We start from the raw sequence: 17934 nt of genomic DNA on the forward strand, positions 1-17934 counted from the left end.
TTAGATCCAAGCTTAATTTCTGCACTAATATCAAGCAGCAAATCATTCCAATTTGTGCTATCTCTGTCTAGAATCTTAGGAATGTTGCATGCCTCACAATATTAGCGACCATCATCATCAGTAAATTTTACATAACCACCTACTCGAGCAGCTAGCCTGTAGGACGAATTGGGATCCATCATACATACCAAGCAGCAAATTTTGCCAATAAAAAAATAACACGACTACAAAAGGGAGCAGAATCGAGCACATTTAGCCCTAACCCTAGAACAAATGGTAGGAATCTTACCCATCAGGAATCCATGAAAGATCAGCTTGCTTTTCGGGGAAAATCTCGCTCAGAAATCGTGGAACCTCCATTTGCACTTGCTTCTCGGGGCTCCAACGGCGCAGCTTCCGGTGGCGCGGCCCCCGGCGACGCTTCCCCCGGCGGCGCAGCGACCCGACCCGGCCCCTCGCGCCTGCGGCGGACGGGCAGCGCGGGCCCCCCGCGGATGCAGCGGACGAGCAGCGCGTCCCGCGGGTGCGGCGGACGGGCGGCGCATGCTTGGTGGGGGCGGCGCGGCCACCGCGGAATAAGCTCCTCCAGGTCTTCGTCCACCTCGTCGCCAAACACTCCGGTGGCGGCGGCAGGCCTGTGAGGTTCGAGCTGCTCGTCTCTGTAGCTCTTGCAGGAGCCGTGGAGGGAGTCGGTTCTTGTATAGGAGCTTTGGCCCGGCACCTGCTGGTCTTGTCCTCCTCCTGCCTTTGGTGCTGCTGTCTTCCGGCGCCGGTGGATCGAGCTGGGGCTGCTAGGCTTGTGGCGGCGATAGGAAGAACCAGACTCAAAGATCCGACAGCTGATGTTCAAGTATCGAGCACTTCTTGCAGCAATCCAAGGTTTGGAGTCCAATCTTTGTTCTGGAGGGTACCGGCGCTTGGTTTGAAGCTGCAGCGACTTCCCCGGCGAGCGGATGATGGCCACCAGCGGAAGGAGGAAGACGGCACTATTAACAGGGGCTTATCTGTAATTTTCGTTACCTTTAGGGGCCTTTATGCAAGTAAGGGTGTACTGTGCAATCACTTTTTTTAATACAATGCATCCTTCTCTCGCAAAAAAGAATTTGGATTGGTTGCCACAGCACAACAACATCGAACAAAACTGTGGCCTTGTTCAATACAATCTGGAACAAAACAGAAAGGCAATGAAGAAAACGGAACCATCTATCATGTTGATCCACCTATGAGTTAAGTTGCAAGGGGGCAGACTAACTATATGTACATGGTATGTACGGACACTAAAACAAATGTCAGGTTGCCTATGTAAGCTCCCGTCGGTAATTCCCTCAATGACAGTAAATTAGGCGTACATCAGGCCATGTTCATAGGCCGCGACAATTGTAGAAGCTCAGCATACTGGCCTTGTCTTTCTTCTGTCAATGCCAGGAAAACCAGCGGAACAAATAATTCTGATGAAGACACCTCACCAGCAGCACCAGGTCGCCGCTTTATTTACCTTGCAGTTTTATCCATCAGCGACGGCCAACCGCAGTTTATTGCATTTTCATCAACAAATTTTACAAAGTTTATACAAGAAGCTAGCTTCTGATCCAATGGCCTGCTACAACACAGGACCAGCAAGCTTCCCCTTCTCAGCCACATATGCTTTTATATCCCTACAAGGATTACAAAACATTTGCGGGTAAGTTAATGGGTGAAAGTAGGGTCTATCAAGCAACGCAGATGCATTTCAAGAGAGACGAGCTGAATAATTCAGATGACCCATGGCTTTACCTGCATCTGGGAACCTTACAGTCTGCGTCATTGCAATGTTTTGAGTGGTATAGCAGAAGTTTCCACATGAAGACACACTTATTGCAACCTCCCTGATTGCGGGCACGGATATCACATCGTACACCATGAAAGAACAATTTCTTCAAGGTTAAACAAACTTGAAGAGTGCAATTACAAGGATCGAAGCATCTGGATGCATGCACAAGGCATTCGATGTAGTCCTGCTTTGGAAATGTGCACAAGGTTCATTAAAACGCAAGAGCAAGTATCATGTACAGATCTGAAAGCCAAGCAACTATGGAATAGATAGCAATTAATGGAATTAATGGATGCAGATTAACACCTTAACATTCTAAAATATGCGACAGCAAATTTCACATGAAAACTTTGAAGTTACAGTCTAAGAAATAAGGGATCTGCCACATATGCCCAAGATCATCTTGTAAAAAGAACAGCAAAAGAAAAGAACGCCAGATAAGCTTGCAAAGCTTTAAGCTTTGTTGGCTCAGGAACACAACATAAGATATCTAGAAGTTACGGTTACTAATGTAAGAGGGATACCTGTATAGTATTCTTCTGCATTGTTTTGCTAGTGTCAATCTGTCTTAATTCATGAATATGCAAATTTTCACCATTTTGTTTGTAGCATAGATCACAAAAGGTGCAGCCTAGGCACTCTAGGCACCGCCACACCAAGCATTGATCCACAGCACGGTGGCAAGCAGAACAAGTTGAATTATGTAGATAATAAAGAATCATCATTGTAGAATGTTTTGCCCGCCGGAGGGTATCAAATTGGAATTGATTATCTTGACAGTGCTTCAAGAAATCTATTCTGCTGTCAAAATACTTGCTTTCCATTGTTGGATCTCCATCGTCAGTCTCTGGAAGAGGTTCTACCTCTATCTGTGGGAAAGTAATCTATGGTAGTTAGTATACAGGTTCCACCATGCGTCTATTAAATAAAAGCATGTTTCTGTCTTAATTGATTGAAAAGATCGAGCCCAGAAATGAAATTTGCATACGTACTCTTTGAAATGCATGCTTCTGTTTTGTTGTGGCCGGATGCCTGTCCTTCTGTGCTGTATTTTGCTCCTCTGCATGACACCTAAGATAACCAACACATAATCAATAACAAAAAAAATCAATGCTCGTGCAAGACCCAACTTCCACCAGATGCTTACTTGTCACAAAGATGGAAATTTTTACAGCTGGTGCAAACCCAACTTCCGCCAGATACAATAGGTTGGTGACAATGCTTGCAAAACTGCTGCAGACAAAGCATAATGAAGTCTTCTTTCATGGTGCGCATCCTTTCTCCAAGCTAGCAACAATGAAAAATAAGATGTTAGGTACCCGCAAAATGCTGGAAAGGCAAGATATAAATAAACTAAAATAACCTTGTGCACAAGTAATATATCCTCAAGGTTTCCTTTTCTGTCGTCACGTTTGGCAACACGTAAGAGCCTTCCTACTTGTGTCTCTTTCTTCAGTGAGGTTTTATTATCTTTCTTCTCAAGAAGCCTCTCTGCTTCTCCAGGCCAGAAGTCATTCTCACAGTATGGCAAGCATGCTGCTGAGATATTGGCCTTGCATTCATTGGCAGGCTGAAGGAAAAAGTCAGAGAGTGTATTACGCTCCACAACTACACCCTCCTTAACAGCCTTCTTGATCAAGTTCTGATACCTAAAATTATCAATAATATAGACAGATGAGAAGCCATAACATATATTATATTTAATTCATTGATATTATGATTGAAGGACAAACCAGCTTCGAAGCTTGTCCGACTTGGGCATCTTTTGTACTGTTGGATGACAATATAAAACATAATCATCACGCTTAGTAGATGGGCAAGTCCATATGGAACAACTTACGAATCCTCGTTTCTTACAGTAGTCCAGATAACCAATCTACGATAAACAGTAGAATGATCAGAGTATAGAAACATAATATAATTGCAAGAAGAAAAATATTTGTCTGGTGATTTGCAATTCTCATACCAAAATTTCATGATACACAAAGGTACGGAGAGCCTCCCCACTTGCAGATTTGATTTCAGGCCTGAAGTACTTGACAGAATCGATATATGCAAGATAAACATGCCTTTGATTTGGTGATGGGCAATCTGAACCGTACTCCTGTACATACATGGCGAAAAGGCAAACATCCACACCTTCAATCTTTTGAAACAAGAGAATTGCCTATACAGAAGACACAAATCAGTCCAGATAGTTACAGTTATAAGCTAAACAGCTAAAAAATCTATACTGGTCAAGTAACCAACAATCCTGTACCTTTGATTTGTATGGAAATTCCCCAGGATACTTTTCTTGTTTGAAAAATTCATGAAAACGTGGTTGGACTTGCAGCACTCTGCCAGCTGAAGATACTACTCTAACTGTAAGACCTTCAACTCGTGGTACCTAATAGCACAAAGGACAAAAGTTAAATAAACCTTACGCACAGCTAACACCATTTTTCTATACAATTCCCAGAGACTAAAGCAAATAAAAATACAGCCAACATAGATGGTCTGATTATTCTAAGAAGCATGTGTAGTCCGATGTGAATAAGCATCAATGGTCACAATCTTCTCCAAAATTCTAAACTTCCAAAGTTTCAGATATAGGATTGTATTATGACCTGGATAGCATCAAACTAAAGGGTGAGAAAAAACTAATGCAGTGAACTCTTATGTGTGGTGACTGGTGACCATCTTTTACAGTGTCCAATGAAATGCAAACACAACAGTCTCAATAATACAGATAGTAAAAAAGAAAAATAAATGAAAAGAAGCCTATTAATTATCATGCTTCATGAAACCAATTAAATGTGCATTGCCAATGAAACACCAGGGCAAGGACTAACAACAGGCAGTGTGATTATACTAGGAACAAAAACACAAATGCATTTCAAGTGCAGACAAAATTTCAGTGCTGAATTACGTAAACGTTGAAAATAGTAAAAAGACTTAACACAAGGACAAGAAAGACCCATTATACACAAATATATACTGAGAATTGAAATAGAAAAAAGATTTAAACAGGGGCTTAATATGACTAGAACTGAAATCCATAAGTATACACTCAATAGTAGCAAGTATGAAATATGAACCAGGCATAGTTCTTATGTCACTGGAAGTTTCAGATGTTTACCTGTTCAGCACCTTTTCCTGAGGCCCTTGCCCTCTGTTGCATGTCCTGCTCAAGCCTCTCAGAAAGCCTTTGCTCAATATGATCACTTAGTTTAGTTCTTGGTAACTCCTGTGCTCCGAGAACAGTAGATGACTCCAGAGCATGAATGTCTCCACTATCTTTTTCCTTCAAAAAACATTTTGCACAAGTATATTCATCCTTCGCACCTTCACATTTTCTGTTAAAAAGAGCACAGATTTCATGCTGCCAAGCTTTGCACTTGTCGCACTGGACCCACTGAAATGACACAGATGAACAAAAAATGAGGAATTAATTAATACATAAGGATAACTTGAGAGGTGAAAAGAAAAGTACCCATTCAGCCTCAGCATCTGTTTCAGCATAATTATATTTCTTCACATATTTAGCTCTTGAACTGCTTAGATGGTGGCATTTGCTACAAATAGAAGTTTTATCCTTTCCATTTTCAACTTCAGCATAATAGCACCCTGTAGAATTTATTATTTTGAAACAGAGAGCGCAAAATAGTGGAGGTGGTTCAAAAAGAAGCCTCTCCATCCCACACAAACTGCATGTATTCTGATCAGGCAAGCCTTCCATTACTTGGATTTCTTGAGATGTCACCTTGCTCTGAAAAAGCAAAGGAAAATCATGATCAGGGATGTGAACTACAGTTCTAAATAAATAGATAAAATCCAGAACGATAGAATTGACCCCATCTGTCATCAAGAAATCAGATAGTTACGTCGTTATGCGCAAGATAATATATAACTATGATTGCTTGGTGACATCATATGTCGATACAACAGGATATACAAGAATCAGGTCTACTCACAGTTATAGAAAACACAGGAGATCGATATAGTTATTCACTCACCAGACAAGTATCCTGGTTTATTAGACTACTCATGTGATCTCTAAGCTCCTCAGCAGTTAATGCGTAAAGTATAGAAGCCCCTCGTTTTCTCCTCGAAGTTACATTGACCCCACTCGCTGTCTGATCCAATGAAACAGTCTTAGAGTCTTTCATCTCAATGTCACCCTTTACACAGTACAATCCTTCTGCAACAATCTCCATGTTATGTACATATTCACTACCCTGCTCTAGCGTAATATCAGTGCCGGTATTAATGTCACCCAAGGAACTGCGAGGTGACTTTGTTGGTAATTCAGTGATTTCTGATTGTACTATTTCACCACATCCATGATTCTCCTTCACAACAGGCTTTTGCTCCTTTGGAGTCTCTGTTTGATTCTGATTGACAAGACTGGGGACATCAGCCTTCAGGCGTTTTGCTGGATGCTTGCCATAAGATTCATCTGAAACAGCAGAAGTTGGCTTTGATATTGTGCTATTTGATGCCTGCTCAGATCTCTCAACTCTTTCTCTATCAGGGTCACAAGGATCACAATCTGTCATGAAGCACTGGTGCTGGGCACAGGGGGTGCTTAAATTTGAGTATTTGTCCCTGCACAAATCTTCACAGTCCGACACGCGCCAATATTTTTCTTCCATTTCCATGCATCTGTCAAGATGGCATTCTCCTTTGAGGTATATTTCATGTCTTTCAGTTGTGTTATTTGCTGGGATTGACTGCTCTACTGGCTGGCTCCATGCACCATCTAAGTCTTTCTCATATTCTCTGCATTGTTCAAATGATTGTCCTTCATTGGTGGAATATATATCAGAACCTGCAGAAAGTTTATGTCCTGTTGATTTAGCAGAGTCAACTGGCGATCTTATCATTGCACTGGAACTTGTGGTTGGATCAAACACGGCTGATAGAGGACTGGAACTCCCAGACATAGATGATATTGGACTATCAACAGGATGAGCATCACCTGGCAAAATTCGCTCATATCATTTATGATGTGATAACCAAACCAAATATGTGGAAGTGCAAATGATCATTTACAATCGAATCAAACATGTAAGACAACAGATGCAAATAATTTACCTGGACAATTGTCCTTTACATGGCCATTTGGTAATACAGCACTGGCAATCTCACTAGGGCCTGTACTACATTTTGGAAGTGCTGACACACATGGAGCAACTATGGTGCTCCCAAAGCTTTCAGGCTGAGGAAAATTAGCAGCTGCCACATTGTAATTATGTGGTACATATCCTGCCAAAATATAATCAATAAAGAATTATAGATTTAAAGGCATGTTGTGAGATAAAAATAGAACTCATCATCCCAACTTACTCTGAGAAGTAAATATAGTATGTGTAGGCACGTCTCTTGCACATACAGGCATATTAGCAAATGCTGGGGCAACTATATCATGATATACACTAGAGTCTGCCATCTGTATTCCAGGCAGCTGTTGTAAATTCTTTGTCGATGAAGCTGCTGAAGATATCCCCGAACCTCTGTGGTTCCTATTCGATACAGAACTGAGCAAAGCATTCACCCTAACTTCTAGAGTGTTGAGATCCATGTAATGAACCTATAATAGAAAAGGGCTAGGTGTTAGCAACTGCAAGAATCAGTTATCCTCAGTCAAACATGTAGCTGTTTTATACGAGGATGTAATTGAAGAGCAAGAATCAGACCTATATCTTTAGCATGCTATATAATGTACTGCAGTTGCACGGCGGCATTAAGGAACACTAACCTTTGGAGCACTTCTGTAGAGTACTTCGTCAATATTTCTTGAAATTTTCAGAAGGTAATCTGAGCTGACTTTAGCAAATTGTTCCCTCTTTTTCAGGCAAGTTGCACTGGATAGATGAAAAGAAGCATCAGAAGATACTGCATGAAAAAAGAGATATGCCGGGAAAAGGAAAGGGATGGGAAAAAATGAACCCAGTATATCTTTCTTTTCGAGAATTCCTGAAGAAATTATAAAGCACTCAATTATGCAGGAAAAGATGTACACCAAAATAGATAAAATGAACCAAAGTATCTCTGTTGCAACTAACTTCTAGTACTATACTGAAGTACTAAAAGGACGTACTCAGTGCCGTAGGCTCCCGCACTGTGCGGGGTCTGGGGGAGGTTATTAGCGGGAGGTCTTTCCCACACACCGTGCAATGTGTAGAGGCCACCGCTCGAACCTGTGACTAGGCGGCAAGCACTACCACTTGCACCAGGCCGCCCTTTTACTATACTAAAGTACTAATCGAAAAAAAAAAATAGACTACTGAATTATGCAGGAAAAGATGTATACCGAAGAAGATAAAAATGAACCAAAGCATCTCTGTTTCAACCACCCTCCTCTAGTATTACCAATGGGAATTAACTAAAACAATTTTATATCTGAATATCTCTACAGTATACCGAAGTATAAGTGTAACAGTAATATGACGAATTATAAGATTAACCATGCTATATCAGCAAAATACAAATAAGATGAAAAATTCATCAGCCGCATATCAATTCAACATGAAAGCATGATAGACTGGAAACAGTATCAGGTGCCACTATTAAACATTTGCATACAAAATTCCACTAAAAATTGGCAGCTTATAATGCTTTTTTTTTCTGGATTTTCTTCCGACAAGAGAAAATGCACCAGCCAATCATCTGGAGCTACTCAAAGAATGGATGATTCTGAAGTACCAAATTTCAAGCATATGGCAAACATACTTTAGACGTCAAGAAATGAAGTCAATGCATTTATGTGCACAGAACCACGGAACAATGCATGCTCACATAGACAAATATGAACATATACCATGTTCGAGAAAAAATATGAACACATCTCCATAACCAAGCATGAAGATGAGCATTCCAAGAATTAAATGCATTAAAGTAGAAGTTTGAATTCCTAGAATGTACCAGTATTGACATGATTGCTTGTTCACAACAAACACCCGTATCAAAAGCATTTAGTAATTTAAGTCAAAACTACTATGGATGTTGGTGGTTTCCAAACTTACATTTTTTGAATGATAATGCTGCGAATCGGAGAGGTAGACTGATCCATGTTATCTGGCTGAAGCATCTCAAAATCACTCAGTGACATCTGTTGCCGAATAGAAAAGCTGCTCGGCACATTGGAGGCCATAACTTTCCCTTGCAGGGTCTGAGTCATCATGCTGGTAGTGTTCACCTGAAATGCAGAAACTCGTCATGTCATCAAAAAGTTCAATCAGCAGCTGCAAGCACCAACATAGTGAGGACAAGCGACAGATCAATAACGCAAAGCAAAGCAGCACACAATAAGTCGTACAAGAAAGTAGAAACAGAATATATAGTCATTGGTCTGAAGTAAATTGCCTAAAAAAAGGTAAACAATTTACACATAAGAGCATAAGGACCATGCTCTGACCATATACTGACACGCACATTGAGTCTCCTACACCACAGGTACTACACATTGCCAAAAACTGGCAGACAAGGAAACCACAGCAAGCTTTACTGCGCGATAACTAAAGCTACAATGAAAGGATTTCAGCACACATCGACAACTCAACAACTGTCGGCATCATTTTTGTTTTCTTTTTTTCTGATCATCAAACGATATTAGAAATAATTAATTACAAAAGACTGAAATCAACACTACATGATCAGACAAACCACGTAGGGCAAGGGCACACGGCAGAAATCACAAGCTGACGCCGAACAAAAATAAACAAGAACCCAAGAAAAGCCCAACCTCAGCCAACCAGCGCCAGGACTCCTGCAGCGAGAAGTGTTGGATCAGACTGGACTAAACCTGACATGGGGGGCAGGGGGCGGGCCCTAGTTACCAAGCTCCTGGATCAACGATCGAGGAATGTGGAGTTGTGGACCGAGGAACGTGGTACGATACTTATGGAATTTTTTACACTGTGGGAACATAATTGTTCCTAGGATGAGGATTTGAGGAATATAGCATCATTCCACATTCCCAGCTGCTAAGGTCCAGGAGCGGGGGCACAACCTAGCTTTCCCCTGCAATGATATGGCATTGGGTACGGCAGGCAGGATCCTAGCACTCCAGTGTCATGGGTAGGAAGTACTGTTCACGCCGTGAACAGTAATAGGGTCCAGATATTAGGAAAGGTTAGATTAGATTGGTTTGTTATTTCCTTAAATTTAGGGATTGATTTCTTAAGGGTTAAGTCGGGGTTTCTTAAGGGTCGAGTCTGCCCATCTATATAAGGATGGGATTGTATCTCTTTTAATCAAGCAATGAAGAAAGAACAAACAATCCAAATCCCCCAAATATTCTAGTCTCCCTCCACGCCAACTTTGCCTGGCCATCTTCCTGGCACTGGTTATCCTCCTCTATCCCCAAATGAACTAAGGTTCATAGCATCTGGTATCAGTTAGCTTTGGTTTCAATCTGATTCTATGGCTTCTGCTGCTGGTGATCCATTAGCATCGGCGAAGAATTTGTGTGCCGACATACTGGATTGTTGTGCAGAGATCCAAACCGTACTCTTGAAGTTGAAGGAGAGTTTGCGGCGTAAAGATGCGGCGGTGCGGCTACATGGGGCGGTGCGTGGATTCCTCGCACGGCAGCGGGCGCGGCTTCTACACGGGACCAAGCGAACACATTGCACCAGTCTCCAGCCGTCGGAGGTGGCGGCGCCACTCCAAATCGGCACGCCAGTGGCCTGCTGGGAGCCGCTGGCCATCGTTCCGCGCAGGGACAACATCGTCGGAGGACTCGTGCTTGTGGTGCCGCTGGCCATCTGCTCGGAACAGCAGGGCATCATTCTGCGCAGGGGGGCAATCACGGGTGGAGCCACTCCGACAACCATCCGCATGGAGCCTCCAGTCGTCGTTTTGCTCCACGATAGTAGATCTGTACATTCTTGGTCTTGGCTCTGGATGGCTGCAGGCAGGTTTGGTGGTTTTCCATGGGATCCAGGAGAAATAAGCATCACGTGCATGTCCGAGCTACCAGGGGACTATGAAGGGACTATGAAGGGCTGGAACCATGGCCTCCACCAGACCACCACAGCTCGAGGGCGACCTGTCTTCGAAGGAGGGGGGAGATGTCATGGGTAGGAAGTATTGTTCACGCCGTGAACAGTAATAGGGTCCAGATATTAGGAAAGGTTAGATTAGATTGGTTTGTTATTTCCTTAAATTTAGGGATTGATTTCTTAAGGGTTAAGTCAGGGTTTCTTAAGGGTCAAGTCTGCCCATCTATATAAGGATGGGATTGTATCTCTTTTAATCAAGCAATGAAGAAAGAACAAACAATCCAAATCCCCCAAATATTCTAGTCTCCCTCCACGCCAACTTTGCCTGGCCATCTTCCTGGCACTGGTTATCCTCCTCTATCCCCAAATGAACTAAGGTTCATAGCATCCAGCCTCACCAGTGGCGGAGCTAGGGTTAGGTTGAAGCAGTGGCATAGGTGGAGAGGAGGCGGTCAAAGTCAGGCGGGGGTGATGAGGGAGAAAACAGAAATAGATCAAGGCGGACTCGAGACAGATACCTGATTCGGACCTCAAGTAGTTGGCTTGTTGGCCTAGGGAGGTTTTCGACTTGTTTGGCGTTGTGTTTTTTTAGGAGTAACGAGTAGTTCGTATGTTTGGGATACATTTTGGAGGGTGTCGGTGACCAATGGCGGAACGTGGGCCATATGGAAGGAGGGGCCAATTACTGCTAACTTAGCTAATCTACTGATTACAACTGTGCTAATATACCATACCTCAAAACAATTTTCTTGGGGAGGGGGGCAGTAGCCCGTTTCGCCTCTACAGAGGTCCACCAGTGTGGGTGACGAACTAGATGGGGGCAGATTATTTCCGTTTTTTCTAGGGCTGGGGGAGGATAATATTTGACCGGGTGGAGGAGATGCCCGAGATGGTGAGCCATGTAGCGGCAGGACACAGGCCGATGCAAAAGGCTGTGATAGAAGAGAGCTGATTGATCAGAGCTCACGATTATCCTGACAAACTTGTGACTATAGGCACTGTCAGAGTGCTTTCGGCTTCGACGGTCAGGGTGGCTCAAGTAGTCAATGTGCTGACGTCCTGGAATTGGCCTGGGAATGATTAGCTTTTGGCACACCAATTCGACCACATATTTTGCACAGACATAACAGAAGACACTCACTACCTAACAACCAGCTAAGTTTCTATTAATGGATCAGTCAGTTTTTTGTCCAATCAAAATGCCACACGTCACAAGGAATAAGATATACCAAATCAGTGATGGCGAAGCTTACACAAACAGCCAAGGCAAAATGCACAATTCTGAACAGCATAATGAATAAGATATACCAAATAAATGATGACACAACTTACTTAAATAGCCCAGGCAAAATAGTATGGAAACTTTTTTTTTCAATAGTAACAATTACAGAAATTTAAGCCTTAAGAGGCATCGTTTTGATTTTACAATCATTACCTTTATATCACTTCCTCGAAACAGTATGCACTCATATATCTTGTCACTGGGAGGAATCTGTTGGCCATCCTTCTTACGAAATTCAGTTCCAAATCAGCGAACTGTAACAACAAAGTGACCTGTTAACGCAATCAGAATTGACCAGAAGAAAGAGAAAGAACAAAGAAAAATTTTCGGAGTTAAAAGAACATACTCCCTCCGTCCCAAAAAAAATCATCCTAGGAATTTTAGGACAAATTAACAAGAAGGTAAAATGACCATGTATGCCCCTATTTATTACCCATATGGCACTAATTGATTCTTGCATGCACATGCACTTCTAAATAGGGCAAGATGACTTGTTTTTTGGGACAAATTTTGAATCCTAGAATGACTTGTTTTTTGGGATGGAGAGAGTACAACTTAGCTCCATGTAAATTATTTTAATGAAAGCTTCAGGAGAAAAATATTAAAAGGTTTCAGACTTGGGGAAATATGAAAGCCATAAAAGACAATTTTTTGTGTCTTCAAGGAATAACAAAACAAATGTAAGTTGATGTACACTCTTTTGAAATGCCTAGGCTCGAGAATCGAGACACGTATCATGCTTAAAACCTAGTTTGGTTCAGGCAGCCACCTAGGCAGACTAGACAGCAACATTGTATAAATTGAAAAGGTTACAAAAGGATATTACTCAAATATGCTAACATTAGATAAGGATATTACTCATATTCAAAAAGGCTCAGATAGATAAGTACTAAGTAAATATAGGACCCAAACTTAGTACTGTCCAAATGCTGTTAACAACATTAAGTTCATTATTTGCTCTCCGGAAAACAATGAAGGTAAACTGCATGCGGCTTTGTAATTCCCATGGATTTGAGTATACTTAAGACTGGTAAAATACACATATCCCAAATGTATTAAGTATCTGGAAGACAACTCATGCCTAGAAGACAACTTTGCCCGCTTGTCAATACCAAAAATAAGCAAGTCGGTTGACAGCTTGCCACAGACGGTTAGCTGTGCGACAAAACAAGCAATCCCACCGTTGCAAATACAACAAATAAGCACACAAGGCACATGACATTAAGTGGAAGCAACATCTCCAACAAAGAATATAATTTGGAACTGAAGTATGTGGGCCCAAAAATAAAACATCTGCCTTTTCTGTCAACACTTAAATAGGTGCATGGCAAATCACAGTTTGGCAACTAAATATAATGGGAAACTGGAAAACATATCATTCTCGATTTTGGTGTAACAGACATCCAAAGGTGGCAGAAGTTCCTAGCCCTTTCAGCTTACAGTTTGAGGCACACAGGAGTTCGAAGAAAAGGTGTGCAATGCCAATGTAATACTTCAGCAAGTGGAACAGGATTACTCCGAACGGGCAAAATCAAAAGGCTTTCCGTAATAACTAGCTAATGTTTAACCTAGCTCCTAAAGTCATTGGGACATGCATAACCTGCTCAACTACTGCAAGGTTCACTGTAATAAAGGCATGTGGCCTAGCTCATCGTGCTAGTATACTGTGCAAGGTAACAAGATGTGAACAACTCAAAACCCCGTGCTCGAGGCTCTAGCCAACAAGGATCTTTGCATGACTTTAACTCGTATATTCGTGCAACATTCAGTACAGATAAGCATTAAGTACTCCTACACAGCCTAGTTTAAGAATAGAAATTGCAATGAAAGACTGAAACCCTAACAGAAATTGTGCAGAGGAAAATTCCAAAAACCTAACACAAACGAAAAAGGGGGTTGAATCCGTAACCCTGACGCGTCGTTGCATACCTCTCCGGCTGCCCCAACAGTGCACCCCCGGCCCATCTAGGAAGAGAAGGGAGGGAGAGCAGAGAGGGACGCGGGGCATCCTACCGTTCCTTCCTAAGCCCGATGCTGGACTCCTCGCTGTTGATGGTGCCGAGGGCGCCCTCTCACCAGATCTCGCTCTCAGACATGAGGCACGCTCCCGATGTACGGACTCCGGCGCCGACGACGACCGCGCCTAGGGTTTCGATCCCCCGCTCCCTCTTCGCTGGGTTTTTTCCTCACGCGCCCTAATTATTTTCCATTTTTTCGAAACAGCCCTTCCCTCTGGTCGCTCACTCGCTCTTCCGCGTCGTCTCCCACCGGAAATCTTTACGCCGCCCCCTGCACACCAGCACACCTGCCACACGGCACAACCCTCCCCACTCCGGATCGGATCAGCCTGCGTACAAATCGCACGGCCCAAAACTTTGAAACAGCACAAGCAGCCCATGATAGATGGAAAGCACCACGCGTGGGCCCATCATCTGCGCCAGCCCTGCGGCCCACAGCGGACGGGGCATTGGCGTTTTTTTATTTTTCAAAATCGTTTTTTTACAGAAATATATTTTTGGTTTCATAATTTACAGTTTTGTACCCTTACCGCCCGGCTGCGGGCGGCCGGCCCCCTGCCGCCCTCCTGTCGGGCCGGCCGCCCCGCAGCCGGACGGTAGGGGTATAAATCTATAAATTATGAAACCAAAAATATATTTATATAAAAAATGATTTTAAAAAATAAAAAAACGCAAGCTCCCCGGCGTGACCGTGTGGGAGGGAGGGCAGCCGGTGGGGTTCCAACTTCCAACCCCCGCACCGCACCTGACAGGAATTTTATTGGGGAGTTATTCACGAGGAATCTCAAGCTTCATGAGTTATTTAAGAGAAATTTCTATCGTTTGTGGATCACAATATGATGATGTGCCTTCACCTTGCACTCAGTAGGTATGTATGTATAGGTTGTAGTTTCTGATTAGACAAGGAGTGTATGGTGTGAGTACTGATACTGAACGGTCCATGGGTCAGATATGGGCCAGACCACTTTCTGGGTTACTGTAGCACGGTGTAGCAATGCGCTACTATATCAGACTGAAATCTGAGTGGGAATCGAACCAGCTTAAATAGCCGAGCGCGGAAAGCTAGTTAACTCCGGATCGATTTTTTTGCGCGAAGCGAGGACGAAAGCACAAGTTAGTTATTTAGCAGGTGCGGTTTAATCAACATGCAGAGTAGATCTTAGCCATTATCCCGGGCCGGGTCGTTACTCTGGTATCAGAGCCGACTCTCGCGGTTTCACGAGTAGGTGTGGGTCACGGGCCCAGCATGTACACGGGCGTGTGCGGGTCAGTGCGCGGGCATCGGAGATGCGCCGTTAGCACTGGACGCATAGACGTGTACATGTGTTGATTGGCATTAAGACATACAGTCGTGGCCAAGAGAGGAGATCATGGTCCTTTGTCCCGTATGGGTAAGCTGGTTCCATGATTTGACAGGAACGTCAAATCCTAAAAGGTGGGTGATTGTAACATAACGGCCCATAGGCCAGATGGGCCAGACCACTTTTCCGGGTCACTGTAGCATGGGGTTACTGTAGCAGCGCGCTACTTTAGCAACGCGGCACAATATTCCTTTAGTCCAGACTGAAATCTGAGTGGGAATCGAACCAGCTTAAATAGCCGGTCGCAGGAAGCTAGTTAACTCCGGATCGATCTTTTTACGCAAAGCGAGGACGAAAGCGCAAAAGAGTTATTTAGCAGGTGTGGTTTACTCAACATGCATAATAGATCTTAGCTGTTATTTCGGACCGGGTCTACAGTTTTGTACTAGAATGAGGTTTTCAAAAAAAACCATCAAATCATAGGTATCTCCAAAAAAATGTCAAAAATTGTATAAAAAAGAATATAGAGTCGAGCAAATATTTAGTTGATTCTACTTTTCGAGTTCGTATGTACATTTATTGCGGATCTAGAAAATAAATAAACAACACAATTCTCAATCATAATTACTATATTAATTCAAGGTAATAAGATTAATTTTTAAGATGAGTAATATGTTCAAAATTTTTAAGAAAAAACAGTTTTTTTTAGAATGGAGGAGCAGACGAGAACAACAGGTAGGCAATTGCTTTCATGCGGGCAATTTTCTTCGCTTCTAGGCTCCCATATAAGCAGGTTATAATTGCGACAGATTGTCTCTCTTTGATTAAGAAGCTTCGATTAGTAGCCATCGATATTTATGTGAACTATCACTCAAGATATAAGAAAGTTGCAAGTGCCTCTACGGTTGTCCTCTCTTTTATTTATGTAAACAGAGGTTGTAATGAAGTAGCTCATGTACTTGCTAGATCTGCCAATCAGCTCTCCCAGTCTGTATGGTTTTATGTAGGACCAGAGTTTCTTGGATCTAGTTTAATCAATGAAATGGTAACCTTTGATCTCAAAAAAAAAAGTAGGGGAAAAGCCGACGCACCCTCGACATTTTTGTCTGGATGGAGGAGCAAGAGGCGATCGCCCTCACCGGCGCGCACGACGTGACGCGTCCCCGAAAAGCCCAAATTATTGCTTGCCGTTTCTCCCCATTCCCGCATGCACCATGATTGATCCCCGCGAATGGAAAACTAGGGTTATCCACGGCCGTCGACGTCCCATCTCGGCCTGCACCTGCAGCAACCCCTCCTGAAATTCCGTGAGCCCAACGCATGGTCTCGCCGGCGATCCCCCGGGCCCCGGCCTCCAGCTCCAGGCCACCCCTTCTTGACCACCGCGCACGTGGTTCGCCCGGCCGCAGAACCACAGTTTTGTGCGGTAGCGGGCACCTGATCACGGCGGGCCCGCCTCCTTCCTGTCCCCGCAGCGCTCAGAGCCTGCACGGCGGACGGTGGCGCCGCCGGCCGCTGCCGGCCCAGCGCATGCTCACTTTTTTTTGGCGGGCACGGGGCGTCCCTGGTGAACTTGGAACATAGTATTGGAGCATCTAGGCAGCACATTGTTCGGAGAGGAAGGAGAAGAAGAAGAAAGAAGAAAGAATCTCGCGGGCACGCAAGTGCGGCAAAGATTACACGACAGCAGTCTAGTAGTATCAGATCGATAACGAGCGCTCGTCAACGTCGCCTGTCACCAGCACAGCACTTGGGCACGAGCCCATCCAAAGCCTGCACTGCATAGCATTGGCCATGGCCGAACCTAAATTTTACTAGACCAGTGGATGGATCACGCATTTCGCCTGACTAAAAAATTCGGGAGCGTCGCTCTCGCGTGGGCCTCCGCGCCTGACGGCTCTCAAGAACGCGCACGAGCAGCGTAGGGCATTTCCGATTTCAATTCGTCTAGTTGTCGCTGCAGGGTAAAGTCCGTTTTTCAATCCTGAACTATCACGATAGTCCAATTTCGGCCCTTGAATTACGAAACCGGACATCCTACACCTCCAACTATCGAAACCGTTTGAAAACAACCCTGACTCAGGCAAAGGCGGTTTTGCTACAGTAAAATTTCCGAATTTCTAGAATTTCACACCTCTCTCAATTAAATAATAAAGAAAGCATAGTTACTGTTGTCTAAAAATCATGATATTTTTTTGGGAGGTAGATCAAAAGACAAGGAATTTATATTGGCTAGATGTGATACATTAAACATAATGAAATTTGAATTATAAAATTTTTAAAATAGGTAGAATTTAAAATTCCTTGAATTTTTAGGTCAGCTAAACCTATGATAAAAATGCATTAAAAATATTATAATTCATAATTTTTATTTAGTTTAGTTAGGTACTTTTTATTAGCCCAAGTTCTATAGAAAATTCATAAATTAAAATTTGAGGAATCAAATTTGATTCAAATTTGAGCTTTGTGAAGGAATTCAAAAACTTTCATAAAAACTTGGGCCAATAAAAAATACCTTATTAAACTAAATAAA

General features: G+C 43.1%; 1 protein-coding gene across 5 annotated transcripts; it reads right to left on the reverse strand.

Annotated features, from left to right (window-relative positions):
* Positions 1-1049: 1049 nt before the first annotated feature.
* On the reverse strand, positions 1050-14332 carry LOC120676665 (probable histone acetyltransferase HAC-like 3). Of its 5 annotated transcripts, none has more exons than XM_039957988.1 (18): positions 14096-14332; positions 12236-12336; positions 8821-8993; positions 7554-7659; positions 7142-7385; positions 6890-7060; positions 5809-6773; positions 5286-5561; positions 4932-5207; positions 4071-4199; positions 3777-3977; positions 3544-3686; positions 3174-3459; positions 2958-3097; positions 2803-2881; positions 2335-2679; positions 1774-1997; positions 1050-1655 (listed from the first exon to the last, which is right to left on the reverse strand). In XM_039957988.1, exons 3-18 carry the CDS (start codon positions 8976-8978, stop codon positions 1601-1603), a joined length of 3798 nt encoding a protein of 1265 aa, XP_039813922.1. In that variant the 5' UTR covers positions 8979-8993; positions 12236-12336; positions 14096-14332; the 3' UTR covers positions 1050-1600. The 5 variants fall into 5 exon arrangements, with proteins under 5 accessions (XP_039813922.1, XP_039813924.1, XP_039813923.1 ...); XM_039957990.1 differs by having other exon boundaries at positions 12236-12354; XM_039957989.1 differs by having other exon boundaries at positions 14012-14332.
* Between the last annotated feature and the right edge of the window lie 3602 nt (positions 14333-17934).

Source organism: Panicum virgatum, chromosome 5N, assembly GCF_016808335.1.
Source record: "Panicum virgatum strain AP13 chromosome 5N, P.virgatum_v5, whole genome shotgun sequence".
Taxonomy (NCBI): domain Eukaryota; kingdom Viridiplantae; phylum Streptophyta; class Magnoliopsida; order Poales; family Poaceae; genus Panicum; species Panicum virgatum.